Source organism: Coregonus lavaretus (assembly GCF_964263955.1).
Source record: "Coregonus lavaretus genome assembly, chromosome: 9".
In the NCBI taxonomy this organism is placed as follows: Eukaryota; Metazoa; Chordata; class Actinopteri; order Salmoniformes; family Salmonidae; genus Coregonus; species Coregonus lavaretus.
In genome coordinates this window covers 21,075,607-21,097,941 of record NC_139996.1, presented here as the reverse complement: position 1 = coordinate 21,097,941, position 22,335 = coordinate 21,075,607, and the positions used below count along the sequence as shown (strand labels likewise).

At 41.8% G+C, this 22,335-nt stretch overlaps 1 protein-coding gene across 8 annotated transcripts in view; it reads left to right on the top strand.

The window, feature by feature from the left end:
* LOC311135475 (casein kinase I-like) overlaps window positions 1-14,151 on the top strand; it is a 60,079-nt gene extending 45,928 nt beyond the window's left edge. For 4 of the 8 annotated variants that reach the window (XM_084169452.1, XM_084169454.1, XM_084169455.1 and 1 more), the window contains 2 exons: window positions 1,847-1,953; window positions 7,319-14,151. In XM_084169452.1, coding sequence (XP_084025578.1) covers window positions 1,847-1,953; window positions 7,319-7,373 — 162 coding nt within the window. In that variant the 3' untranslated portion in view covers window positions 7,374-14,151. Of the gene's footprint in view, window positions 1-1,846; window positions 4,851-6,656; window positions 6,681-7,318 lie in introns of those variants that run through there. The other 4 variants (XM_084169451.1, XM_084169450.1, XM_084169449.1 and 1 more) reach the window with 2 other exon arrangements.
* Window positions 14,152-22,335: the final 8,184 nt, after the last annotated feature.

Sequence of the window (22,335 nt, the reverse complement as noted above, 5' to 3'; positions counted from 1 at the left end):
ACTCTTCATAGGTGGGACCCTCGCCACATTGCTTTCACCCGCTCTTTGCCCTTAAGATATAAGATGTTGTACTGTGTATGCGAAGCTGTTCAACATGCTGTTATGATGATCAACAGCTGAGGCTGTTCAACATGTTGTGTTTCTGTGTTCAGCAGCAAGGAAACACTCCGTCTGAGATTCAAGACAGGGAGGGACCAGCTTATACACAGCAGCATGTAGACATTTAGTCTGAGAAAGAGGCAGACCGGGAGAGACAGGTTCACAAGGCCCACCAGACACACGTTCACTCACACTCGAACAAGATCCTTTCCCATTAAGGGAGACAGGGCGTAAAGGAGTAGAGGTAAAGGCTAATGCGCCGCATAAATGACTCCGCACATGGATGTCTGGAAATGGCTTAGCTGTATGGAGGGAGATCGGTAACTTCACTTTAGTTGATGTTTCTGTCATGAGGGCCTACATATTACTGTCATGTTTGTGACCGAATGGGAGAGATGCCATAAGCAGTCATTACAGATCTGATGTCATCATAACCGCTTATGAAAACTGGCATTATGCTAACTTGAAACTATTTGTTGTAGTTAAGATGGCTAGGATAGCTTTTCAGAATTAACCGATAAATTAGTCCACATGGAAAAACTAAAGGCATAGAAACCGTAAATGATTTGGTAACAGGACATTTATTCCAATGACAGAATTAAAAAGTAATTTTGGACTGACCAATTTGAAATACATTCAACTTAAGTTACATATCACAAAATGTCGATTTTAAATATTTTGGACATCAGAGCAACCTTGAGGGAATCTTATTTGAGTCAGAAAATGATTTTCATATGATAGGTAAGACATACAAAACCTTGCAGAGAGCATATCCAACTGACAATCTCTTAGAAAAAAATATAAACTATTTGAACCAAGACTTAAAAGGAACTGATATTGCCACAAGATGGAGGGAAAGTTGGTGCATAACTAATGAAATTACAGTTAATGAAAATGTATGCTTAATCCAGTATAAACTCATGTATAGAATTTATTATACAAGTGAATAAATTCACAAATTCTACAGCACAACGGCAGAGTCATGTCTGAAGTGTAAAACTAACAATGATTCAATAATCCATGCTTTCTGGGAATGTTATGAAGTCCAAAATGTATGGGTGGAGCTAGAAAGTTGGCTGTCAGAAGTATTACAATGTAAACTTAATTTTAATCCATCTGTCTGCATATTGAAAGACATGGCATATTGGAGTGTAGTGAGACCCAATGGACTGGACGATTCTCTTCTCATCATTCATCTTGAGAAAATGTATAAAAACGTGGAAATCAATTAATCCGCCATCAATAACACAATGGAAAAATCAAATAATTTATTATTGAAATATTGAATAGCATGGGCGACCGAGGAAAACCAAATTGGTACAATTTAAGGCCAAGTGGCAAACAATAATGCAGGCACTAGGGATGGAGGTGTGAGCATGCAGGTCTGGGCAGAGGAGATGTAGTTGTTGTTTGTGTGCGTCTGTAAGTTGTTCGTATGTGTATGTTTGTATTTTGTGTGGGGGAGAAAAATTTGGAAAATAATATTTAAAAAAAATGAACTAATACAAAATTGAGTTAGCTAGCTGTAGACCTAGCCAACATGCATACGTGAGTAACAGTTTTATGTGACAGTGTTAAGTCGGTTGTCACAAGACACTTTGGGCTATAGTATGATCATGACAGTGTTTTGTTAACCTTGCGATGCAGATGTCAACGTTGGCATTTTGTATTTTTCTGTTTTAGTCATCCTAACAGAATTATCTGTATTTTTGCATGACTGATATGACCTTTTTCCCATGTGCCTCAGGTGGTCAGCTCCACCAATGGGGAGCTGAACGCCGATGACCCAATGACGGCCCACTCCAACGCACCTATCACAGCGCAGGCCGAAGTGGAGGTGGTGGAAGAGGCCAAGTACGTTTCTGGCGCTTTTTCTTCTGTCGTAGCTAGCTCTCTCGCTCTCTGTCTCTCTCTCTCTCCATCTTTGCTTGGTCATCTCTACCATATCAACTCTACCTACATGTACATATTACCTCAATTACCTCGACTAACCTGTGCCCCCGCACATTGACTCTGTACCGGTACCCCCTGTATATAGCCTCGCTACTGTTATTTTACTGCTGCTCTTTAATTATTTGTTATTTCTTTTTATTTGATATTTTATTTTTTACTTAACACGTATTTTTCTTAAAACTGCATTGTTGGTTAAGGGCTTGTAAGTAAGCATTTCACTGTAAGGTCTACACACCTGTTGTATTCTGCGCATGTGACAAATACAGTTGGATTTGATTTGATCTGTCCCTTTCAATAGCGCTTAGTTTTTTAGTTTTATTCAAATCACATTTTATTTGTCACATGCTTCGTAAAGAACAGGTGTGGACTAACAGTGAAATGCTTACTTAAGGGCCGTTCCCAACAATGCAGAGAGAAAGAAAATATAAATAATAGAAAAGTAAAACACAGAATAATATGCTGAACAAAAATATAAATGCAACATGCAACAATTTCTACAATTTTACTGAGTTACAGTTCAAATAAGGAAAACAGTCAATTGAAGTAAATTCATTCGGCCCTAATCTATGGATTTCACATGACTGGGAATACAGGTATGCATCTGTTGGTCACAGATACCTTTTTTAAAAGTAGGATCAGAAAAGTAGTCACTATCTGGTATGACCACCATTTACCTCATGCAGCGCGACACATCTCTTTCGCATAGAGTTGATCAGGCTGTTGATTGTGGAATGTTGTCCCACGTCGATCCAGAGCATCCCAAACATGCTCAATGGGTGACATGTCTGGTGAGTATGCAGGCCATGGAAGAACTGGGACATTTTCAGCTTCCAGGAATTGTATACAGGTCCTTGCGACATGGGGCCGTGCATTATCATGCTGAAACATGAGGTGATGGCGGTGGATGAATGGGACGACAACGGGCCTCAGGATCTTGTCACAGTTTCTCTATGCATTCAAATTGCCATCGATAAAATGCAATTGTGTTCGTTGTCCGTAGCTTATGCCTGCCCATACCATAACCCCACCGCCACCATGGGTCCCTCTGTTCACAACTTTGACATCAGCAAACTGCTCACCCACACGACGCCATACACGTGGTCTGCAGTTGAGGCCGGTTGGACGTACTGCCAAATTCTCTAAAAAGACGACGGAGGTGGATTATGGTAGAGAAATTAACATTAACTTATCTGGCAACAGCTCTGGTGGACATTCCTGCAGTTAGCATGTCATTTGCACGCTCTCGCAACTTGAAACATTTGTGGCATTTTGTTGTGACAAAACTGCACACAAACAAATTTGTGCACAACATTTTAGAGATACTTTTTTGTGTGTATGGAACATTTCTGGGATGTTTTATTTCGGCTTTACATGTTGCGTTTATATTTTTGGTCGATGTAGATACACAATGAGTAACGATAACGTGGCTATATACAAGGGGTACCCGTACCGGGTCGATGTGCACGGGTACGAGGTAATTGAGGTAGAAATGTACATATAACTAGGACAGATATTAATCGATAGCAGCAGCATATGTGATGAGTGAAAAAAAGTTTGTGCCAAAAGTGTCAATGCTGATAGTCTGGTTAGCTATTTGGTTAACTATTTAACTAACTCTAGCAGTCTTATGGCTTGGGGTAAAAGCTGTTGAGGGTGCTGTTGGTTCCAGACTTGGTGCATCAGTACCGCTTACCGTGCCAAATCTTTTCAGCCTCCTGAGGGGGAGGAGGTGTTGTCGTGCACTCTTCACGACTGCGTTGGTGTGTTTGGACCATGATAGATCCTTAGTGATGTGGACACCAAGGAACGTGAAGCTCTCAACTCGCTCCATTTCAGCCCTGTCGATGTGAATGGGGGCATGCTCTGCCCTCCTTTTCCTGTAGTCCACAATCAGCTCCTTTGTCTTGCTGACGTTGAGGAAGAGGTTGTTGTCCTGGCACCACACTGCCAGGTCTCTGACATTCCTATAGGCTGTCTTATCGTCGGTGGTGATCAGGCCTACCACCGTCGTGTCATCGGCAAACTTAATGATGGTAATGGAGTCGTGCGTGGCCACGCAGTCGTGGGTGAACAGGGAGTACAGGAAGGGACTAAGCACGCACCCTTGAGGGGCCCCTGTGTTGAGGGTCAGCATGGCGGATGTGTTGTTGCCTACCCTCACCACCTGGGTGCGTCCCGTCATGCAGTCTAGGATCCAGTTTCAGATGAAAGCCATGACCAGGCTTTCAAAGCATTTAATGGCTACAGATATGAGTCCTACGGGGCAATAGTCATTTAGACAGGTTACCTTGGTGTTCTTGGGCACAGGGACTATAATGGTCTGCTTGAAACGTGTAGGTATTACAGACTGGGTCAGGGAGTGGTTCAACATTTCAGTGAAGACATTGAAGAAATGTATTGGAAGACCATTTATGACAGCAAGTGGTATTTTGGGTAATTTCTTTACTAATACTCTTGCTCAGTCCATGAGACTGACTAACTGTCCAATCCCAACCAGTTTGAAGCACCGTGAAGCGTATTAGATACAAGAAATCAAACTGCTTGAGCTGGGATAAAATCATGTCCAAGCAAAGTTGTCTCTTGTGGATGGAACCAGTTGGGACTGGGTGGTAAACTGATAATCTGCAACAAATCCATATTTTGGTTCAGTTAGTTTCAATGATGATATGTGGGGCAAAGTTATTAAGATTATCTGAAAATATACCATCTAGCTAAAACAAAAAAAGAACAAACTTCCCCTCCTTGTATACTGTAGGTGCTCTCTCATTCACCTTTCTACAGTGAGGGAAAAAAGTATTTGATCCCCTGCTGATTTTGTACGTTTGCCCACTGACAAAGACATGATCAGTCTATAATTTTAATGGTAGGTTTATTTGAACAGTGAGAGACAGAATAACAATAAAAAAATCCAGAAAAACGCATGTCAAAAATGTTATAAATTGATTTGCATTTTAATGAGGGAAATAAGTATTTGACCCCTCTGCAAAACATGACTTAATACTTGGTGGCAAAACCCTTCTTGGCAATCACAGAGGTCAGACGTTTCTTGTAGTTGGCCACCAGGTTTGTACACATCTCAGGAGGGATTTTGTCCCACTCCTCTTTGCAGATCTTCTCCAAGTCATTAAGGTTTCGAGCCTGACGTTTGGCAACTCGAACCTTCAGCTCCCTCCACAGATTTTCTATGGGATTAACGTCTGGAGACTGGCTAGGCCACTCCAGGACCTTATTGTGCTTCTTCTTGAGCCACTCCTTTGTTGCCTTGGCCGTGTGTTTTGGGGTCATTGTCATGCTGGAATACCCATCCACGACCCATTTTCAATGCCCTGGCTGAGGGAAGGAGGTTCTCACCCAAGATTTGATGGTACATGACCCTGTCCATCGTCCCATTGATGCGGTGAAGTTGTCCTGTCCCCTTAGCAGAAAAACACCCCCAAAGCATAATGTTTCCACCTCCATGTTTGACGGTGGGGATGGTGTTCTTGGAGTCATAGGCAGCATTCCTCCTCCTCCAAACACGGCGAGTTGAGTTGATGCCAAAGAGCTCGATTTTGGTCTCATCTGACCACAACACTTTCACCCAGTTCTCCTCTGAATCATTCAGATGTTCATTGGCAAACTTGAGACGGCCCTGTATATGTGCTTTCTTGAGCAGGGGGACCTTGCGGGCGCTGCAGGATTTCAGTCCTTCACGGCGTAGTGTGTTACCAATTGTTTTCTTGGTGACTATGGTCCAAGCTGCCTTGAGATCATTGACAAGATCCTCTCGTGTAGTTCTGGGCTGATTCTTCACCGTTCTCATGATCATTGCAACTCCACGAGGTGAGATCTTGCATGGAGCCCCAGGCCGAGGGAGATTGACAGTTCTTTTGTGTTTCTTCCATTTGCGAATAATCGCACCAACTGTTGTCACCTTCTCACCAAGCTGCTTGGCTATGGTCTTGTAGCCCATTCCAGCCTTGTGTAGGTCTACAATCTTGTCCCTGACATCCTTGGAGAGCTCTTTGGTCTTGGCCATGGTGGAGAGTTTGGAATCTGATTGATTGATTGCTTCTGTGGACAGGTGTCTTTTATACAGGTAACAAGCTGAGATTAGGAGCACTCCCTTTAAGAGTGTGCTCCTAATCTCAGCTCGTTACCTGTATAAAAGACACCTGGGAGCCAGAAATCTTTCTGATTGAGAGGGGGTCAAATACTTATTTCCCTCATTAAAATGCAAATCAATTTATAACATTTTTGACATGCGTTTTTCTGGATTTTTTTGTTGTTATTCTGTCTCTCACTGTTCAAATAAACCTACCATTAAAATTATAGACTGATAATTTCTTTGTCAGTGGGCAAACATACAAAATCAGCAGGGGATCAAATACTTTTTTCCCTCACTGTATCTTTCTTTTATTTGTTTCCCTTGTATGAACTGCGATAATTGTCCTTTCCCCCACTTTGCCCAGACAAAGTTTTGTCTTCTCTTACCTGTGTGTGTTAGTGTATCTGTGTGTGCATGTGTGCGTGCGGTTCTACTTTGCACAGGACTATCCTGTGTCCTTGTCTCTATCTCTGTACAGTATTAATATACGTCTTTTCTCCTCACACTCTCTCTGTAGCTGCGTGAAAATGCTCAACCTGTGGTGAGTCCCACTCCCATGCACATCAGCCATTCAAAGGGAGTGGACCAGACTAGCACTAAACTAATACCACCAGACTAGCACCAGACAACATATCCAGCACTTTGTTGGTTTCTTGGCTTCACTCTTGAAATTCCATTAAACAAATAACAATGTTACTTTCATATTGAATTTGAGGCTTCCCACATGGAGTGACTAATATCCTTTTCACACTACTAAGAGGAGCTGAAGTATGATTATGTAGCTCAACTGGAAAGACTAAGGCCAAGACCACACAGTGCTTGTATCCGTCAAGAACGGATTTGTGTGATGGCATTTGTATGGGATTCACAAAGACCTGCAACGTTGGTTCTACAGTTACCAGTCTGCAACCTTGTTCAATCTAATTGCAGAACATTACATAAATATTTTGAGCCAGCTGGGTAGCATACAGTCTGAGTTTATTCCCTCCCCATCACATGCTCGCTCTCTTCTCACCGTCACTCTCGCACTCATTTTTATAACTGTTAAATGTTCACATGCATTTTGTATTAATTATATATTTGAAGTTGTGAGTGAGTTTGGAGTGATTGCAGCATAATAGTGAGAGAAATAGATTGCCAAGGAACTTTCCTTTTCTATCTCTTATCCTTTCTCTTCAGGTGCTGTTGCTTCTTCAAGCGAAAACGGAAGAAGAACACTCCACGGCAGAAATGAGCTCCTGCTACCCTGTCCGGTGTCGCTGAGCGGGTTTGGTTTTAAGGAAACTAATGAAAGGACATTTCTGGGAGGGAGTTGTGAGAGAGACTTGTTATTAAAAGACCTGGAACTACTATACACATGAAGACCTTTCTTTTCTTTCCCTCTTGGTGACTGAATGGATGAATGACTAAATTTGACCTTGGACCTTTCCTCTGGATACCAGACGATGCCTGAGGACATCTCTTCATCTGCCCCAGTTTTTTTTCTTTCTTTTGCTCAAGTGTAGATCAAAAGTCAAGTCTTCCTCCCTCCCTTTCTCTTTGCGGGCGTGAGGAGACCAGTCTATAGACCCCAACCAACTTTTTCTTTCTTTCTCGCGTCTCTCTTCTCTTTCTCTCTCACCAAACCCACTCCCATCCACAGTAAAAGCCGGTCTTAAGCTGTCCCTTTCTTTGCTTTTTGTCCATGCATATTTATGTCTGTACATACATACAGTACCAGTCAAAAGTTTGGACACACCTACTCATTCAAGGGTTTTTTCTTTATTTTCACTATTTTCTACATTGTAGAATAATAGTGAAGACATCAAAACTATGAAATAACACATATGGAATCATGTAGTAACCAAAACATATATTTTATATTTGAGATTCTTCAAAGTAGCCACCCTTGGCCTTGATGACAGCTTTGCACACTCTTGGCATTCTCTCAACCAGCTTCACCTGGAATGCTTTTCCAACAGTCTTGAAGGAGTTCCCACATATGATGAGCACTTGTTGGCTGCGTTTCCTTCACGCTGCGGTCCAACTCATCTCAATTGAGTTGGTCAAATAGCCCTTACACAGCCTGGAGATGTGTTGTGTCATTGTCCTGTTGAAAAACAAAAGATAGTCCCACTAAGCGCAAACCAGATGGGATGGCGTATCACTGCAGAATGCTGTGGTAGCCATGCTGGTTAAGTGTGCTTTGAATTCTAAATAAATCACTGACAGTTTCACCAGCAAAGCACCATCACACCTCCTCCATGCTTCACGGTGGGAACCATACATGGAGAGATAATCCGTTCACCTACTCTGCGTCTCACAAAGACACGGCGGTTGAAACCAAAAATCTCAAATTTGGACTTATCATACCAAAGGACAGATATCAACCGGTCTAATGTCCATTGTTTCTTGGCCCAAGCAAGTCTCTTCTTCTTATTGGTGTCCTTTAGTAGTGATTTCTTTGCAGCAATTTGACCATGAAGGCCTGATTCACTCACTCCTCTGAACAGTTGATGTTGAGATGTGTCTGTTACTTGGACTCTGTGAAGCATTTATTTGGGCTGCAATTTCTGAGGCTGGTAACTCTAATGAACTTATCCTCTGCAGCAGAGGTAACTCTGGATCTTCCTTTCCTGTGGCGGTCCTCATGAGAGCCAGTTTCATCATAGCGCTTGATGGTTTTTGCGACTGCACTTGAAGAAACGTTCAACGTTTTTGAAATAATCCGGATTGACTGACCTTCATGTTTTAAAGTAAAGATGGACTGTCATTTCACTTTGCTTATTTGAGCTATTCTTGCCATAATATGGACTGGGTCTTTTACCAAATAGGGCTATCTTCTGTATACCACCTCTACCTTGTCACAACACAACTGATTGGCTCAAACGCATTAAGAAGGAAAGAAATTCCACAAATGAACTTTTAACAAGGCACACCTGTTAATTGAAATGCATTCCAGGTGACTACCTCATGAAGCTGGTTGAGAGAATGTCAAGAGTGTGCAAAGCTGTCATCAAGGCAAAGGGTGAAGAATCTTAAATATAAAATATATTTTTATTTGTTTAACACTTTCTTTTGGTTACTACATGATGTCTTCACTATTATTCTACAATGTAGAAAATAGTAAAAATTGAGAAAAACCCTTGAATGAGTAGGTGTGTCCAAACTTTTGACTGGTACTGTAGGTGTGGATGTTTGTTTGAATGTGTGAATGTATCCTAATGGCTAATTGGTTCATATTCCAGCAAGCCCCTCCCACTCAGCCGTGTTTGACTGTCTTACAAGTGAAGGAGTCATTATAGATAATGCTACCTAGTCCTAAAGTAACCTCTTGCTCCAACCCTAGACACCTCTCCATGGCCCCTTGTAGATCTGCAAAGATGCCACAGGTGTAAGCAATAGGTTAATAGTCCCACCTTTTGCTTCTGGTTAGCTAGGTGGAGTGTCCAGTTCAACATGCATCCAGTTCTTTCAAATCTATAAGGGTCCATCAAGAAGGGTCTGCAGGTTGATTTGGGATTGGGCATAAGTAGTCAAAGCAAAAATAAACGGTAGAAAAGGAGGGAACACCGAAAGAGAAGCACTTTCCTAATGCATCCTTGCCAGAAAGAAACCTGATGAGTACCAAATCACCTCACAACAGTCACTAAATTTGCCTGCTGCCTCCATATTTGTGTTAAACAATTAATGTGCTAATTAAAATTATATGCAAGAAAAATGTTACACAGCGGTTAGTGAGTGACAGAGGACCTATTATGTTACCAGATTGAGATTTAACTCTGAAAATGATTTGTATTCTATATCCCTGTGTTTGACGCACTGGTCGTTATTACCCACTCAAACCTTTTCAGCTTTTCAATTTCAGGCCAATTGTATCGCCAATAGATCCGTTATGAGTTGCATTTCGCATTGCTTTTGGTAACATTGCACGTACCGGTAAACTGGGCCCTCTTATCCACAAACACCTAGCTTTGTTTCTGTGTCTGTGTGGATGAAGGAAAAGTTGCTTCCAAATGCTGATCCAAGGTCAGTTTTAGCTTTTTTACCTCCCAATGTTTAAAGCTAGGATTGGCATAGAGTGAACTGATCCCAGATGTACACTTTAGGGCGGCTTCTACTTCCAGTCTGTCTGTTTGTGTACTGAATCTGGGACAAGGAGAACAGACTTTGCTCTCATATTGACTTAGATGCTACTGCTCCCCCTGCTGGCCTTACCATGTAATGCCTTAATCAGACCACCTCTCCGCAGGGCCTATCAGGATAGGCATCTGTTCACTGCAACAACATAACAGCCAATAAGAAGACATGCTGACAAGTCTGGTTCCTATAGAGCAGTGTTTCTCAACTGTATTCCTGGGGTACCATCTGGTGTTGCATATTTTTGTTCTAGCCCAGCCCGAACACACCTGAATCAACTAATTACAGGCTTAATGATTAGTTGAGTATTATTTTTGAATCAGGTGTGTTTGCTGGGCTAGAACAAAAAATGGAGCTGTGCTGCGGTGTGGACGTTCAAGACCTGGACTTAAGAAATGGAAGCTGAAGAGACGGAGACTATACAGCTGCCTCAATGCCCCTTAGAGGTCATCATTATTTAGCCTGTGGAAATGGTTGCATTTTAGGAGATGATACTGTGGTCTCTCTCACTTTTTAAATCAATTTTAGCGCAGACAAGGTTGAGAAAGCAGAATTTGAAGATTTCAAATATAGGAACCTCATTTGTTTCCTCTGTAATGTCATCAGAGTGAAAGGAAGTGAGGGGCCTTTTTTTATCCTTCAGATATGCTTATTTGTGTTCCTCTGCACTCAAAACATTTGAGGTTGTGAAATGCTACATTTTACAATAATATTCTACTCTCTTGGTAAACCTCAGTGTTTACTCCTGAACGGTTATCTTGTCTGTTATCGATTTATTTTGTTTTGTGAACCGAAAATGTGTGATGTCCTGTAATTTGTCTTTTTTTAATCATTGAATGACCTTGCTTTTTCATGGGGCAAAGCATTTAAACAGTGATTGAGTGCACTACTTATTTTGTACCTACTGTTGACTGCAGTTAGAATGCCAGTCTCGCGCTCTACCATCTAGATACCTCCACGGTTTCACTTGTGTATTATGGAAACGGTGGAAAGAACTCAGTGGCTTTGAGGCAAGGCTGGAGGAATTGTCACTTTCCTTATGCTTCTATTGAATAACTCCCTTGTACACAGACCGACACACAGGCTTGTTCCCGAAGCACAGTGTGTTTAGTTATTTTCACTATATTTTCTTTTGGCAGGCTGCCAAGTTAAAAACACAAATGTTTGAGTGATGCCACCTGGTGTGTGAGAGGACTTTGGTCTTTGCTATGATATGTTTTTATCTTTGGAGTCAGCTCCCTAGCTGCCTTTTATAGGGATGGACAAACAAAAGCTATGTATATTTTTGAGTAACAAAGCAGTGTTTTTTGTGCTGTGTGCAGATGTCGTATTCTTCCTTGAACGTGTATGTCTTGAGTAAGTATCTCAGCAGTTTAAATTATTTCTAATGTACTTGAATTGAAAGATGTGGGACGAGTCTTAGTCAAATAGTGGAATGTCAGGATTTACTCATGCCATTGTCGGACTAAATTATGTGCGTGTGACTGATCTTCTTTATTCATGGATTGGTCAGTTGATTCCACCCACCTGTCATTTAGACTTTTAGACATCACTGCTGACCACACCAGGATAATTGTGAAGTGGGTAAAAGGCTTAGGCTGTTCTGTCATGTGATATCTCTCCTTCTCTCGCTCTCTCCCTTTCTTCCTCATTCACCTCGTTGTTTTTGGTGGCTTCCTCCCTTCCTTGAAGTAATTACTGATCTAACGTGACAGTTGAAAGAAATGGCTTTTCCCTTATGGCTTTCACCTGTCTAAGCAGTTATTACTTGATGGAAGAGAGAAAGGACAGTATTCATCCCGGGCCTTTTGACTTTCTATGACACTGGTACAGCATGGAGGTGCTGACCCCAGGGTTTCTTCAGAGGACGTATAGTTACCACAGCCATATTGTAAAAATGCATGAAAATAAAAAGTGCTTTTGGTCTTCATTTAAGGTTAGTGTTAGGCATAGGATTAGCAGTGTGGTTACGTTTAAAATTACATTTTAAGAAGATAAATTGTAGAAGTAGGGGTGTTTATGACTTTGTGGCTAGGGTAACTAGTGAAGACCAGGGGACTTTCACTGGCTTATTCACTGGAGTCCCACACGCCCCCTGATGGCAGTATATATTTCTATATTTGCCCATGCAGCCTTCTGATCCCACTGTGGGTCATTTTGACGCTGTACATACCTATTGCTCCATGATATGTCAACACAACCCCCTCCGATGGCAGGGTTTGTTTGAGATGTCACTCACTGTATCAGGATGCGCTGACTATGAATATGTATACCTCAAAGAAAAGCCATTACTGTCTCTAACACACACACACACACACACACACACTTTTTGTTCTCTCTCCTCAGTCTTTGCTCCCCAGTGCCAGCTTTTTGACCTCTAACCTTCCTCTGGTGCCAAGGGTGCTGAAATGTTATCGTGTTGTAGACATGAGGCCTATTCTCTGCTCTTAAGGTGGTGCCATTTTAGACACTGGCATTTGGTGGGTTAGCTGGATCATTGCAAGTGCTTTTGGAGAAACTATTCAGAAATATTGTTTGTTTTTGTTTTTTGCCGTGTTATTGCTTACCTGCAATCTTCCCAGGCCGTGCTTGTGTAACAACCATACCATCTCAGAATTGTTATGGTTACATATTTCTGACATTCCATTAAAATATGTGTTATTTTGCTTTAGAGCATTTAGGTGACTAAGAATTCATGAGGCTTCTACTATAGTAATATTGCTTATGATTACAGATGATCGTTTCTTTCATCAAGTATTCTTGACCTGCTTGTCTTGCTTGATTCCAACAACCAAAGTTATTGTTTTGGCATCCTTGTTTTCTTGTCATGGTTCTTCCTTTTTATTAATGGAACCACTTACTTTAATACATACTTGAAATGATTTGCCACAGTTTGTGCAACATGTACACATGTACAGTCACCTCTAAATGATCTAGATGCTACAGGGGGGGCTTTGTACCCTCTCCATCAGCAACTAGAAGACGACACTGAGTCAGATGGCTTTGACCAGTTGTGTCCTCGTCATGCCTTCTGCATCTAGGGGTAGATTAATTCAACCTGAGGTTTCTCATTAGCTTTAAGCACAATGTTATTGTACTGATATGCTTTGTATATTTAAAGAATACTATCTTGCTTGAATGAAACAGGTCCATCAGGGCCTTAATGTCCATTTTCATCGTTGCTGGTTTCTTTTTCATTTTCACTGTCATTCCAGACAATCTCCACTTCCTCAGTGTTGGAGAGACCATTTATCGACGGTTGCTTGCATTTGTCCACAGAAATGTGTAGGCCACAAGCTGCAAAGACTGCTCAAGTGAGGTAAATACTTTTTCCGACATTACGGTCAGAGTTGCTTATATACTGTAGACCTCCAGTGGTTAGAGACAAGACTGCAATATTGTACTGATTATTTTCAGTTGTAAATTATGTAAAGTTGATGATTTGTTTTTATGTTCAAATGGGAGTCTATTTTCTCAAACCGTTTTTATTTTCTCCCTCTTCAAAGCTGTCGCCTGTTCTGGTAATAGTTTCAAAGCTATGAATATAAGAGTCAAGTCTTGAAATTGTATTATGAATATTATTGTGTTGAAATATGAATGTTACTTCAAAATGTATTTGAATCCTTTAACCTGGTTAAGGGCTCCAATCATGAAGAACCCCTTTATTTATTTTTCAGGTTATTGAATTCCTTTTTTTTAAGTTACAGAAAGAAACAAGGTCTAGGCTCTTTCTGTCTTAAAATGCATACTCCCCCTCCCCTACCCCCAGAGGCCTCAAGTGAAATGTGTCATGGGACCTTTCAGAAATCTGACTTTTTATTCCCTCCAAACTTAAAGGGAAAATCAAGTTTGCACCCTTTTTTATGTAAAATAAAAATCTCTCTTAACCTTTACTCTTGGCCCTTTGTTTCTTTCTGTCCTTGCCAGCTGACTTCTTCATGTCCTAGAAATACACAATATTGTGTCTGATTCAATTTATAAAGTTTTGATGTCTATTCGGATGCTTAAATAAACTTTGTAGTTTCATTTGATGAGCACACAATGTGTTATGAAATTTCATATTTTGCCTTGGCACCAGCTAATGGGGATTCTTAATAAATACAAATTTCCTGACGGGCCGCCCCCAGGTGGTGAGGTTAGGCAACAACGCCTCCGCCACGCTGATTCTCCACAAAGGTGCCCCCCAGGGGTGTGTGCTCAGCCCCCTCCTATACTCCCTGTTCACCCATGACTGCGTGGCCACACATGACTCCAACGCAATCATCAAGTTTGCTGACGACACGACAGTGGTAGGCCTGATTACAAACAACGACGAGACGGCCTACAGGCAGGAGGTTAGAGCCCTTGCGGAGTGGTGCCAGGAAAATAACCTCTCCCTCAACGTCAACAAAACAAAGAAGCTTATCATGGACTACAGGAGACTGAGGGAGCGCCAACCTCATCGACGGGGCCGCAGTGGATAGGGTCAAAAGCTTCAAGTTCCTAGGCCTGCACATCACTAAGGACCTGAAATGGTCTCACCACACCGACACTGTGGTGAAGGCGCAACAGTGCCTCTGCAACCTCAGGCGGCTGAAGAAATTCTGCATGGCTCTCAAGACCCTCACAAACTACTACAGATGCACCTGTCGGGCTGCATAACCGCCTGGTACGGCGGTTATGCAGCTCCGACTGGGAAAATACGTTTTGAACGGTCATCCAACTCAGAATTCCAAGTCAGGAACTCTGACCACTTTCTAGAGCTCCGACCTGAAGATCACCAACGTCATGATTTGACCTTGTTTGTCTTGAAAGCACCATAAATCCCATAGAATGACATACTTTGTTGACAAACTTTGCCCACAAGAAGGACCGCCATGCCACCTTCCTGTTCAAGTGAGCACAGCACAACAACGGTGAGTCCAAAATTGTCTTGCATGCTGCTGCATAAATGATGTAATACGCTAGGGAGATATATACAGGTAAAAGTCAGTAAATTAGAATATTTTGAAAAACTTGATTTATTTCAGTAATTGCATTCAAAAGGTGTAACTTGTACATTATATTTATTCATTGCACACAGACTGATGCATTCAAATGTTTATTTAATTTAATTTTGATGATTTGAAGTGGCAACAAATGAAAATCCAAAATTCCGTGTGTCACAAAATTAGAATATTACTTAAGGCTAATACAAAAAAGGGATTTTTTAGAAATGTTGGCCAACTGAAAAGTATGAAAATGAAAAATATGAGCATGTACAATACTCAATACTTGGTTGGAGCTCCTTTTGCCTCAATTACTGCATTAATGCGGCGTGGCATGGAGTCGATGAGTTTCTGGCACTGCTCAGGTGTTATGAGAGCCCAGGTTGCTCTGATAGTGGCCTTCAACTCTTCTGCGTTGTTGGGTCTGGCATTCTGCATCTTCCTTTTCACAATACCCCACAGATTTTCTATGGGGCTAAGGTCAGGGGAGTTGGCTGGCCAATTTAGAACAGAAATACCATGGTCCGTAAACCAGGCACGGGTAGATTTTGCGCTGTGTGCAGGCGCCAAGTCCTGTTGGAACCTGAAATCTCCATCTCCATAGAGCAGGTCAGCAGCAGGAAGCATGAAGTGCTCTAAAACTTGCTGGTAGACGGCTGCGTTGACCCTTGATCTCAGGAAACAGAGTGGACCGACACCAGCAGATGACATGGCACCCCAAACCATCACTGATGGTGGAAACTTTACACTAGACTTCAGGCAACGTGGATCCTGTGCCTCTCCTGTCTTCCTCCAGACTCTGGGACCTCGATTTCCAAAGGAAATGCAAAATTTGCTTTCGTCAGAAAACATGACTTTAGACCACTCAGCAGCAGTCCAGCTCTTTTTTTCCTTAGCCCAGGTGAGACGCTTTTCGCGCTGTTTCTTGGTCAACAGTGGCTTGACACGAGGTATGCGGCAGTTGAAACCCATGTCTTTCAAGCGTCTCTTGGTGGTGGATCTTGAAGCCCTGACTCCAGCAGCTGTCCACTCCTTGTGAATCTCCCCCACATTTTTGAATGGTTTTTTTTTCACAATCTTGACTAGGGCGCGGTGATCCCTATCGCTTGTACACTTTTTCTGACCACAGTTTTTCCTTCCCTTTGCCTCTCTATTAATGTGTTTGGACACAGAGCTCTGAGAACAGCCAGCCTCTTCTGCAATAACCTTTTGTGTCTTTCCCTCCTTGTGCAATGTGTCGATGGTCGCCTTTTGGACAGCTGTCAAATCTGAAGTCTTCCCCATGTTTGTGTAGGCTTCAGAACTGGACTGAGAGACCATTTAAAGCCCTTTGCAGGTGTTTTGAGTTAATCAGCTGATTATTTTGTGGCACCAGGTGTCTTCAAAATGTAACCCTTACACAATATTCTAATTTTGTGACACACGGAATTTTGGATTTTCATTTGTTGCCACTTCAAATCATCAAAATTAAATGAAATAAACATTTGAATGCATCAGTCTGTGTGCAATGAATAAATATAATGTACAAGTTACACCTTTTGAATGCAATTACTGAAATAAATCAAGTTTTTCAAAATATTCTAATTTACTGACTTTTACCTGTATATATATACTGTAGCTAAGAAAGTAATACTAAGTGTGTGTTGTGTAGTAAGCTGTTAGTAGCCCATGTGCCTCACCCTAATAATTTGGTCCCTTTCCCCCTCAGAACTTAGCCTACTGTTCTGACTTGGTGGGGCACATGTAGCCTACAGCCTGTTTTAGAGAAATGTCATAGAATATTGTAAGAACTTTTTTTGTCTGCTTATATGCACCCTTTATTTATCCTACGGTTCTGACTTGGTGTACAGGGAGAATACTGTAAGAACGGCCCATGTTCTGAATTCTGTCGCTGTACATTTCAAAAGTGCTGAACAAATAGTTAACGTTATAATGACTACGTCCATCTTAGCTCGCTCATTAATGTTTTAATCGAAATTACGAATGGCCTCTTATCCGCTCATCGTTCCCTTTGTACATATCAATTGTTATAGGACTATTGCTTATATAGGTCTCTCTCATTAGTATCTTATTCATCATTTTAGACAATGTTGGAATGATTTCATTGTTTTGCTTACTTTGTGTATTATAATTAGCTCATGTACATTTCTTCACGAGGAGATACCATATAATGTTGTTCGGTCTATAACCATGTTTGCCAGTGACAGTCTCTTCCTGTTCAAATATCTGAATTTAACAAAAAGTTCAGTAATAGACCCATGTAATTCCAGTTGATATTGCAAGGGTTGTTTTGTTTTGTGCAAGGCGCTGTCTGTGCGTCGGTATATTGTATATAAAAGTGGATCCTCATGATTGTATTTTCCTTCCTTTTTAGACCACATAGGCCTAATAAAATACTTCAAATGGTAGGCTAACTGAGTCTCTCTCTCTCTGTGTGGTGACTTAAAGAAGAGTAAAGTTAAGGCCTCAACATCTTGCTGAATTTATCTGAACTAAGGTCTGTCTGAATTTCTGTCGGTGTCCATTTTGAAAGTGCTGAACGAATAGGCCTAACTTGTCACAGCTCGTTTGCTTGCACTTGCTTATACTTAGAGCTAAGTGTTAATGATATAAGAACAAACATTATGAATTTACTGAACATAAATTCAAGAATGTTCGTGTATGGTTTAAAAGTCAAAACTCATTTTAGCTTTCGTTACTATTGAAGGAGAATGCGGTTCTTATCGATTTCCACAAATCCACAAGGAGTCAGTAGTAACCACATTTGTTTAAGCAAGTCAGCCATATCAGCTATGGTTTTTAAAAAGGCAGTAAAAGAGGCTGAATGAACTAATTTGCTGCCAGACAAGGCTCCGCTGATAGCCAGGTGTAGCGGTGGTAAGGGTTCACTCCATGGCGCTGAAAGGAAAGCTCTGCTGTTGGGACAGCTTTATGTAGGCCCTGACAGTTTGTGGGCACTGTTTGTCACCGTTATAGTGCAATTAATGTATTGTTTAGTGTTGTGTAGTGTAGTGGCTTTGCTAGCATGCATCCACATTTGTTTGTTGTTGAATTTGCGCCCCCAAGATTTACATGCTAAAATCGCCACTGCTCAAGAGGGTGGTGCGTTCCGTCCAATGCATCACCGATGGCACGTTGCCTGCCCTCCAGGACATTTTACAGCACTCTGTTTCAAAGGAAGGCCAAGAAGACTATTAAGGACCTCAGTCACCCGAGCCACGGACTGTTCACTCAGCTACCTTCTGACAGACGGAGACCGTACAGGTGCATCAGAGCCAAGACCGAGAGACGAAAAAAACAGCTTCTATTACCAGGACATCAGACTGTTGAACAGCCATCACTAGCCGTCTACCAGATGATGCACACTCACTCACACAAAACACACACACAAGCTATCACACACCTCATACTCACAAACACGCACACACACACTCACACACAGACAATGCTGCTGTCACATGTTATAGAGACATTAAACCACTGGACACTTCCCGTTTCACACTATGTATTTAAATACTGTATTCGACATAGCTCATTCTAATACTTCATTTTAGTTAGTTTATACACCCCACATTTATTTATTTACTGGATTCTTGGCATAGCTCACTAATATATATATTGCTGTACATACCATTCTTGTGTAAATTAATCTGGTGTACATTGGTATAGATTGCATTTGGATTACTGTTAGTGCTATTTGGGTTATTAGATTTGTTCCGATGTTTCTTGATTTCTTGACTTTAATTTGTATTATTATTATTTGTGTACTTAATTGACATTATACAGCATTATGAGGAGCCCGTAACATAAGCATTTCGCTACACCCGCTATAGAGTACCACAGTATCAGTCATAATACAGGGAAACGGTTCCAATCGTTTTTCCACCATTCATTTTTCCCATTGGGAATTTTAGAAACACTTAAACTAAGGGCTGGTTTCGCGTAGGCTTACCCTGGAGTGACGTTTGATAACCATGTAAATCTCTTTAGGACAAGGTGAATAAAAAAAAAAAAGAAATATTACAATTACTTGATTTATTTTAATTGTATTTTTTACCCCCCTTTACGCCCCAATTTTGTGATTACGATCTTGTCTCATCGCTGCAACTCCCCAACGGGCTCGGGAGAGGCGAAGGTCAGGTCATGCGTCCTCCGAAACATGACCCGCCAAACCGCGCTTCTTAACATCCACCCGCTTAATCCGGAGGAAACACCGTTCAACTGATGACCGAAGTCAGCCTGCAGGTGCCCGACCCGCCACAAGGAGTCGCTAGAGCGCGATGAGCCAAGTAAAGCCCCCCCGGCTAAACCCTTCCCTAACCCGGAAGGTGCTGGGCCAATTGTGCGCCGCCTATGGGACTCCCAGTCACAGCCAGTAATGACACAGCCTGGGATCAAACCCCAGGCTGTAGTGACGCCGCAACACTGCGATGCAGTGCCTTATACCGCTGCGCCACTCGGGAGGCAGGACAAGGTGACTTTTATCAATATATTTGCCTGTATTTACCCGCAAAAAAAAAAAATGCTAATTAGCTGCTAATGTGGCTATCATAAAGAACTACAAATACTATGGTGATCTGGTCGAGACTGCCAAATGAAGGCAAATGTAAGAATCTCTGGATTAACTATCTAATATTAGCTAAATGTAGGAATGAATAAATTGGCAACATTTATTTAAATCTACAATTCTGTGAACTGTCTTGTGCAAATTTTTAATTGACAATACCTGTTTAGCAAAGGTTTCAGCTAGAGATTATGTGCAGGAGCTAGCAGGTATTTGTAGTCGTGCATGTCTATTTTGATGCTAATTAGCTTTTTCGAATATGAGAATAAATAGAGCCGAATATATGAATAAAAGGCACCTTGTCCGAGAGATATTTACATTGTTATCAAAACGTCACGCCAGGGTAAGCCTATACAAAACACAGCCCTTATTTGAAGTGTTTCTAAAATCCCTTATGGGAAAAATGAATGGTGTAAAAAAGATTGGAAGTATTTCCCTGATTGACCACTAGGTTTTATGGGTATTATGACACCTCCACTGTTGGGTTCTATAACATCTGCTAAACTGTGTAACTATGCCACCAATAAACTTTGATTTGATTTGCATTGTGTAAAATGTGCAACCCTTTTTAAGCATATTCCCCAAAACATGTTAATGAACTGGAGGTGTAAAAAGTTGACTGAGAATATGAACATTGGAATACTGCATATCCCGGGTATTTCACTAATATATAATGATGAATTGGATTCTCATGTTATTACTCAGACTGTCAATGTAACATGAAACAATTTCAAAGATTTTACTGAGTTACAGTTCATAGAAGGAAATCAGCCAATTGAAATAAATTATTTAGGCCGTAATCTATGGATTTCACAAGACTGGGCAGGCCCACCCACTTGAGAGCCAGGTCCACCCACTGGGGAGCCAGGCCCAGCCAATCAGAATGAGTTTTTCCCCACAAAAGGGCTTTATTACAGACAGAAATACTCCTGATCACCCCCCCTCCACATCCTCAGATGATCAGGTGAATGTGGAGGTCCTGGGCTGGCGTGGCTACACGTGGTCTGCGGTTGTGTGGCCATTTGGATGTACTGCTGCCAGATTCTCTAAAATGGTAGAGAAATGAACATTACATTCTCTGGCAACAGCTCTGTTGGACATTCCTGCAGTCATCTTGCCAATTGCACACTCCCTCAAAACTTGAGACATCTGTTGCATTGTGTTGTGTGTCAAAACTGCACATTTTAGAGTGGCCTTTTATTGTCCCCAGCACAAGGTGCACCTGTGTAATGATCATGCTGTTTAATCAGCTTCTTGATATGCCACACCTGTCAGGTGGATGGATTATCTTGGAAAATGAGAAATGCTCACTAACAGGGATATAAACAAATTTGTGCACAAAATTTGAGAGAAATTAGCTTTTTGTGCCTGTTTACTTCAGCAGTGATGAATTCTTCGACGAAAATATCATGATCATTAAAAAGAAAATGACGGACTCCTCTTTGAATCTGTGTATTTCTCCAAAGCTCAGCTGTCCTGAGTCTGCACAAAACTGCCAGGACCAAGGATCAATGAAGACACTCAAGTTTTTAAATCCTATATCTCTTGACACATTGATGAAAATAGTTACGTTCTCTAAACCTTCAAGCTGCATACTGGACCCTATTCCAAGTAAACTACTGAAAGAGCTACTTCCTGTGCTTGGCCCTCCTACATTGAACATAATAAATGTAGGAGGGCTCTCTCTCTCTACCGCACCTGCTATTTCAACCTCTAAATGCCCGGCTATGAAAAGCCAAGTGACATTTACTCCTGATGTACTGACCTGTTGCAACCTCTACAACCACTGTGATTATTATTTGACCCTGCTGGTCATCTATGAACGTTTGAACATCTTGGAGAAAAATCTGGCCTTAATGGCCATGTACTGTTATAATCTCCAACCGGCACAGCCAGAAGGGGACTGGCCATCCATTTACATTTACATTTACGTCATTTAGCAGACGCTCTTATCCAGAGCGACTTACAAATTGGTGCATTCACCTTATAGCCAGTGGGATAACCACTTTACAATGTTATTATTATTTATTTTTTAAAAAATTTGGGGGGTGGGGTTAGAAGGATTACTTTATCCTATCCCAGGTATTCCTTAAAGAGGTGGGGTTTCAAGTGTCTCCGGAAGGTGGTGAGTGACTCCGCTGTCCTGGCGTCGTGAGGGAGCTTGTTCCACCATTGGGGTGCCAGAGCAGCGAACAGTTTTGACTGGGCTGAGCGGGAACTGTGCTTCCGCAGAGGTAGGGGGGCCAGCAGGCCAGAGGTGGATGAACGCAATGCCCTCGTTTGGGTGTAGGGACTGATCAGAGCCTGAAGGTACGGAGGTGCCGTTCCCCTCACAGCTCCGTAGGCAAGCACCATGGTCTTGTAGCAGATGCAAGCTTCAACTGGAAGCCAGTGGAGTGTGCGGAGGAGCGGGGTGACGTGAGAGAACTTGGGAAGGTTGAACACCAGACGGGCTGCAGCGTTCTGGATAAGTTGTAGGGGTTTAATGGCACAGGCAGGGAGCCCAGCCAACAGCGAGTTGCAGTAATCCAGACGGGAGATGACAA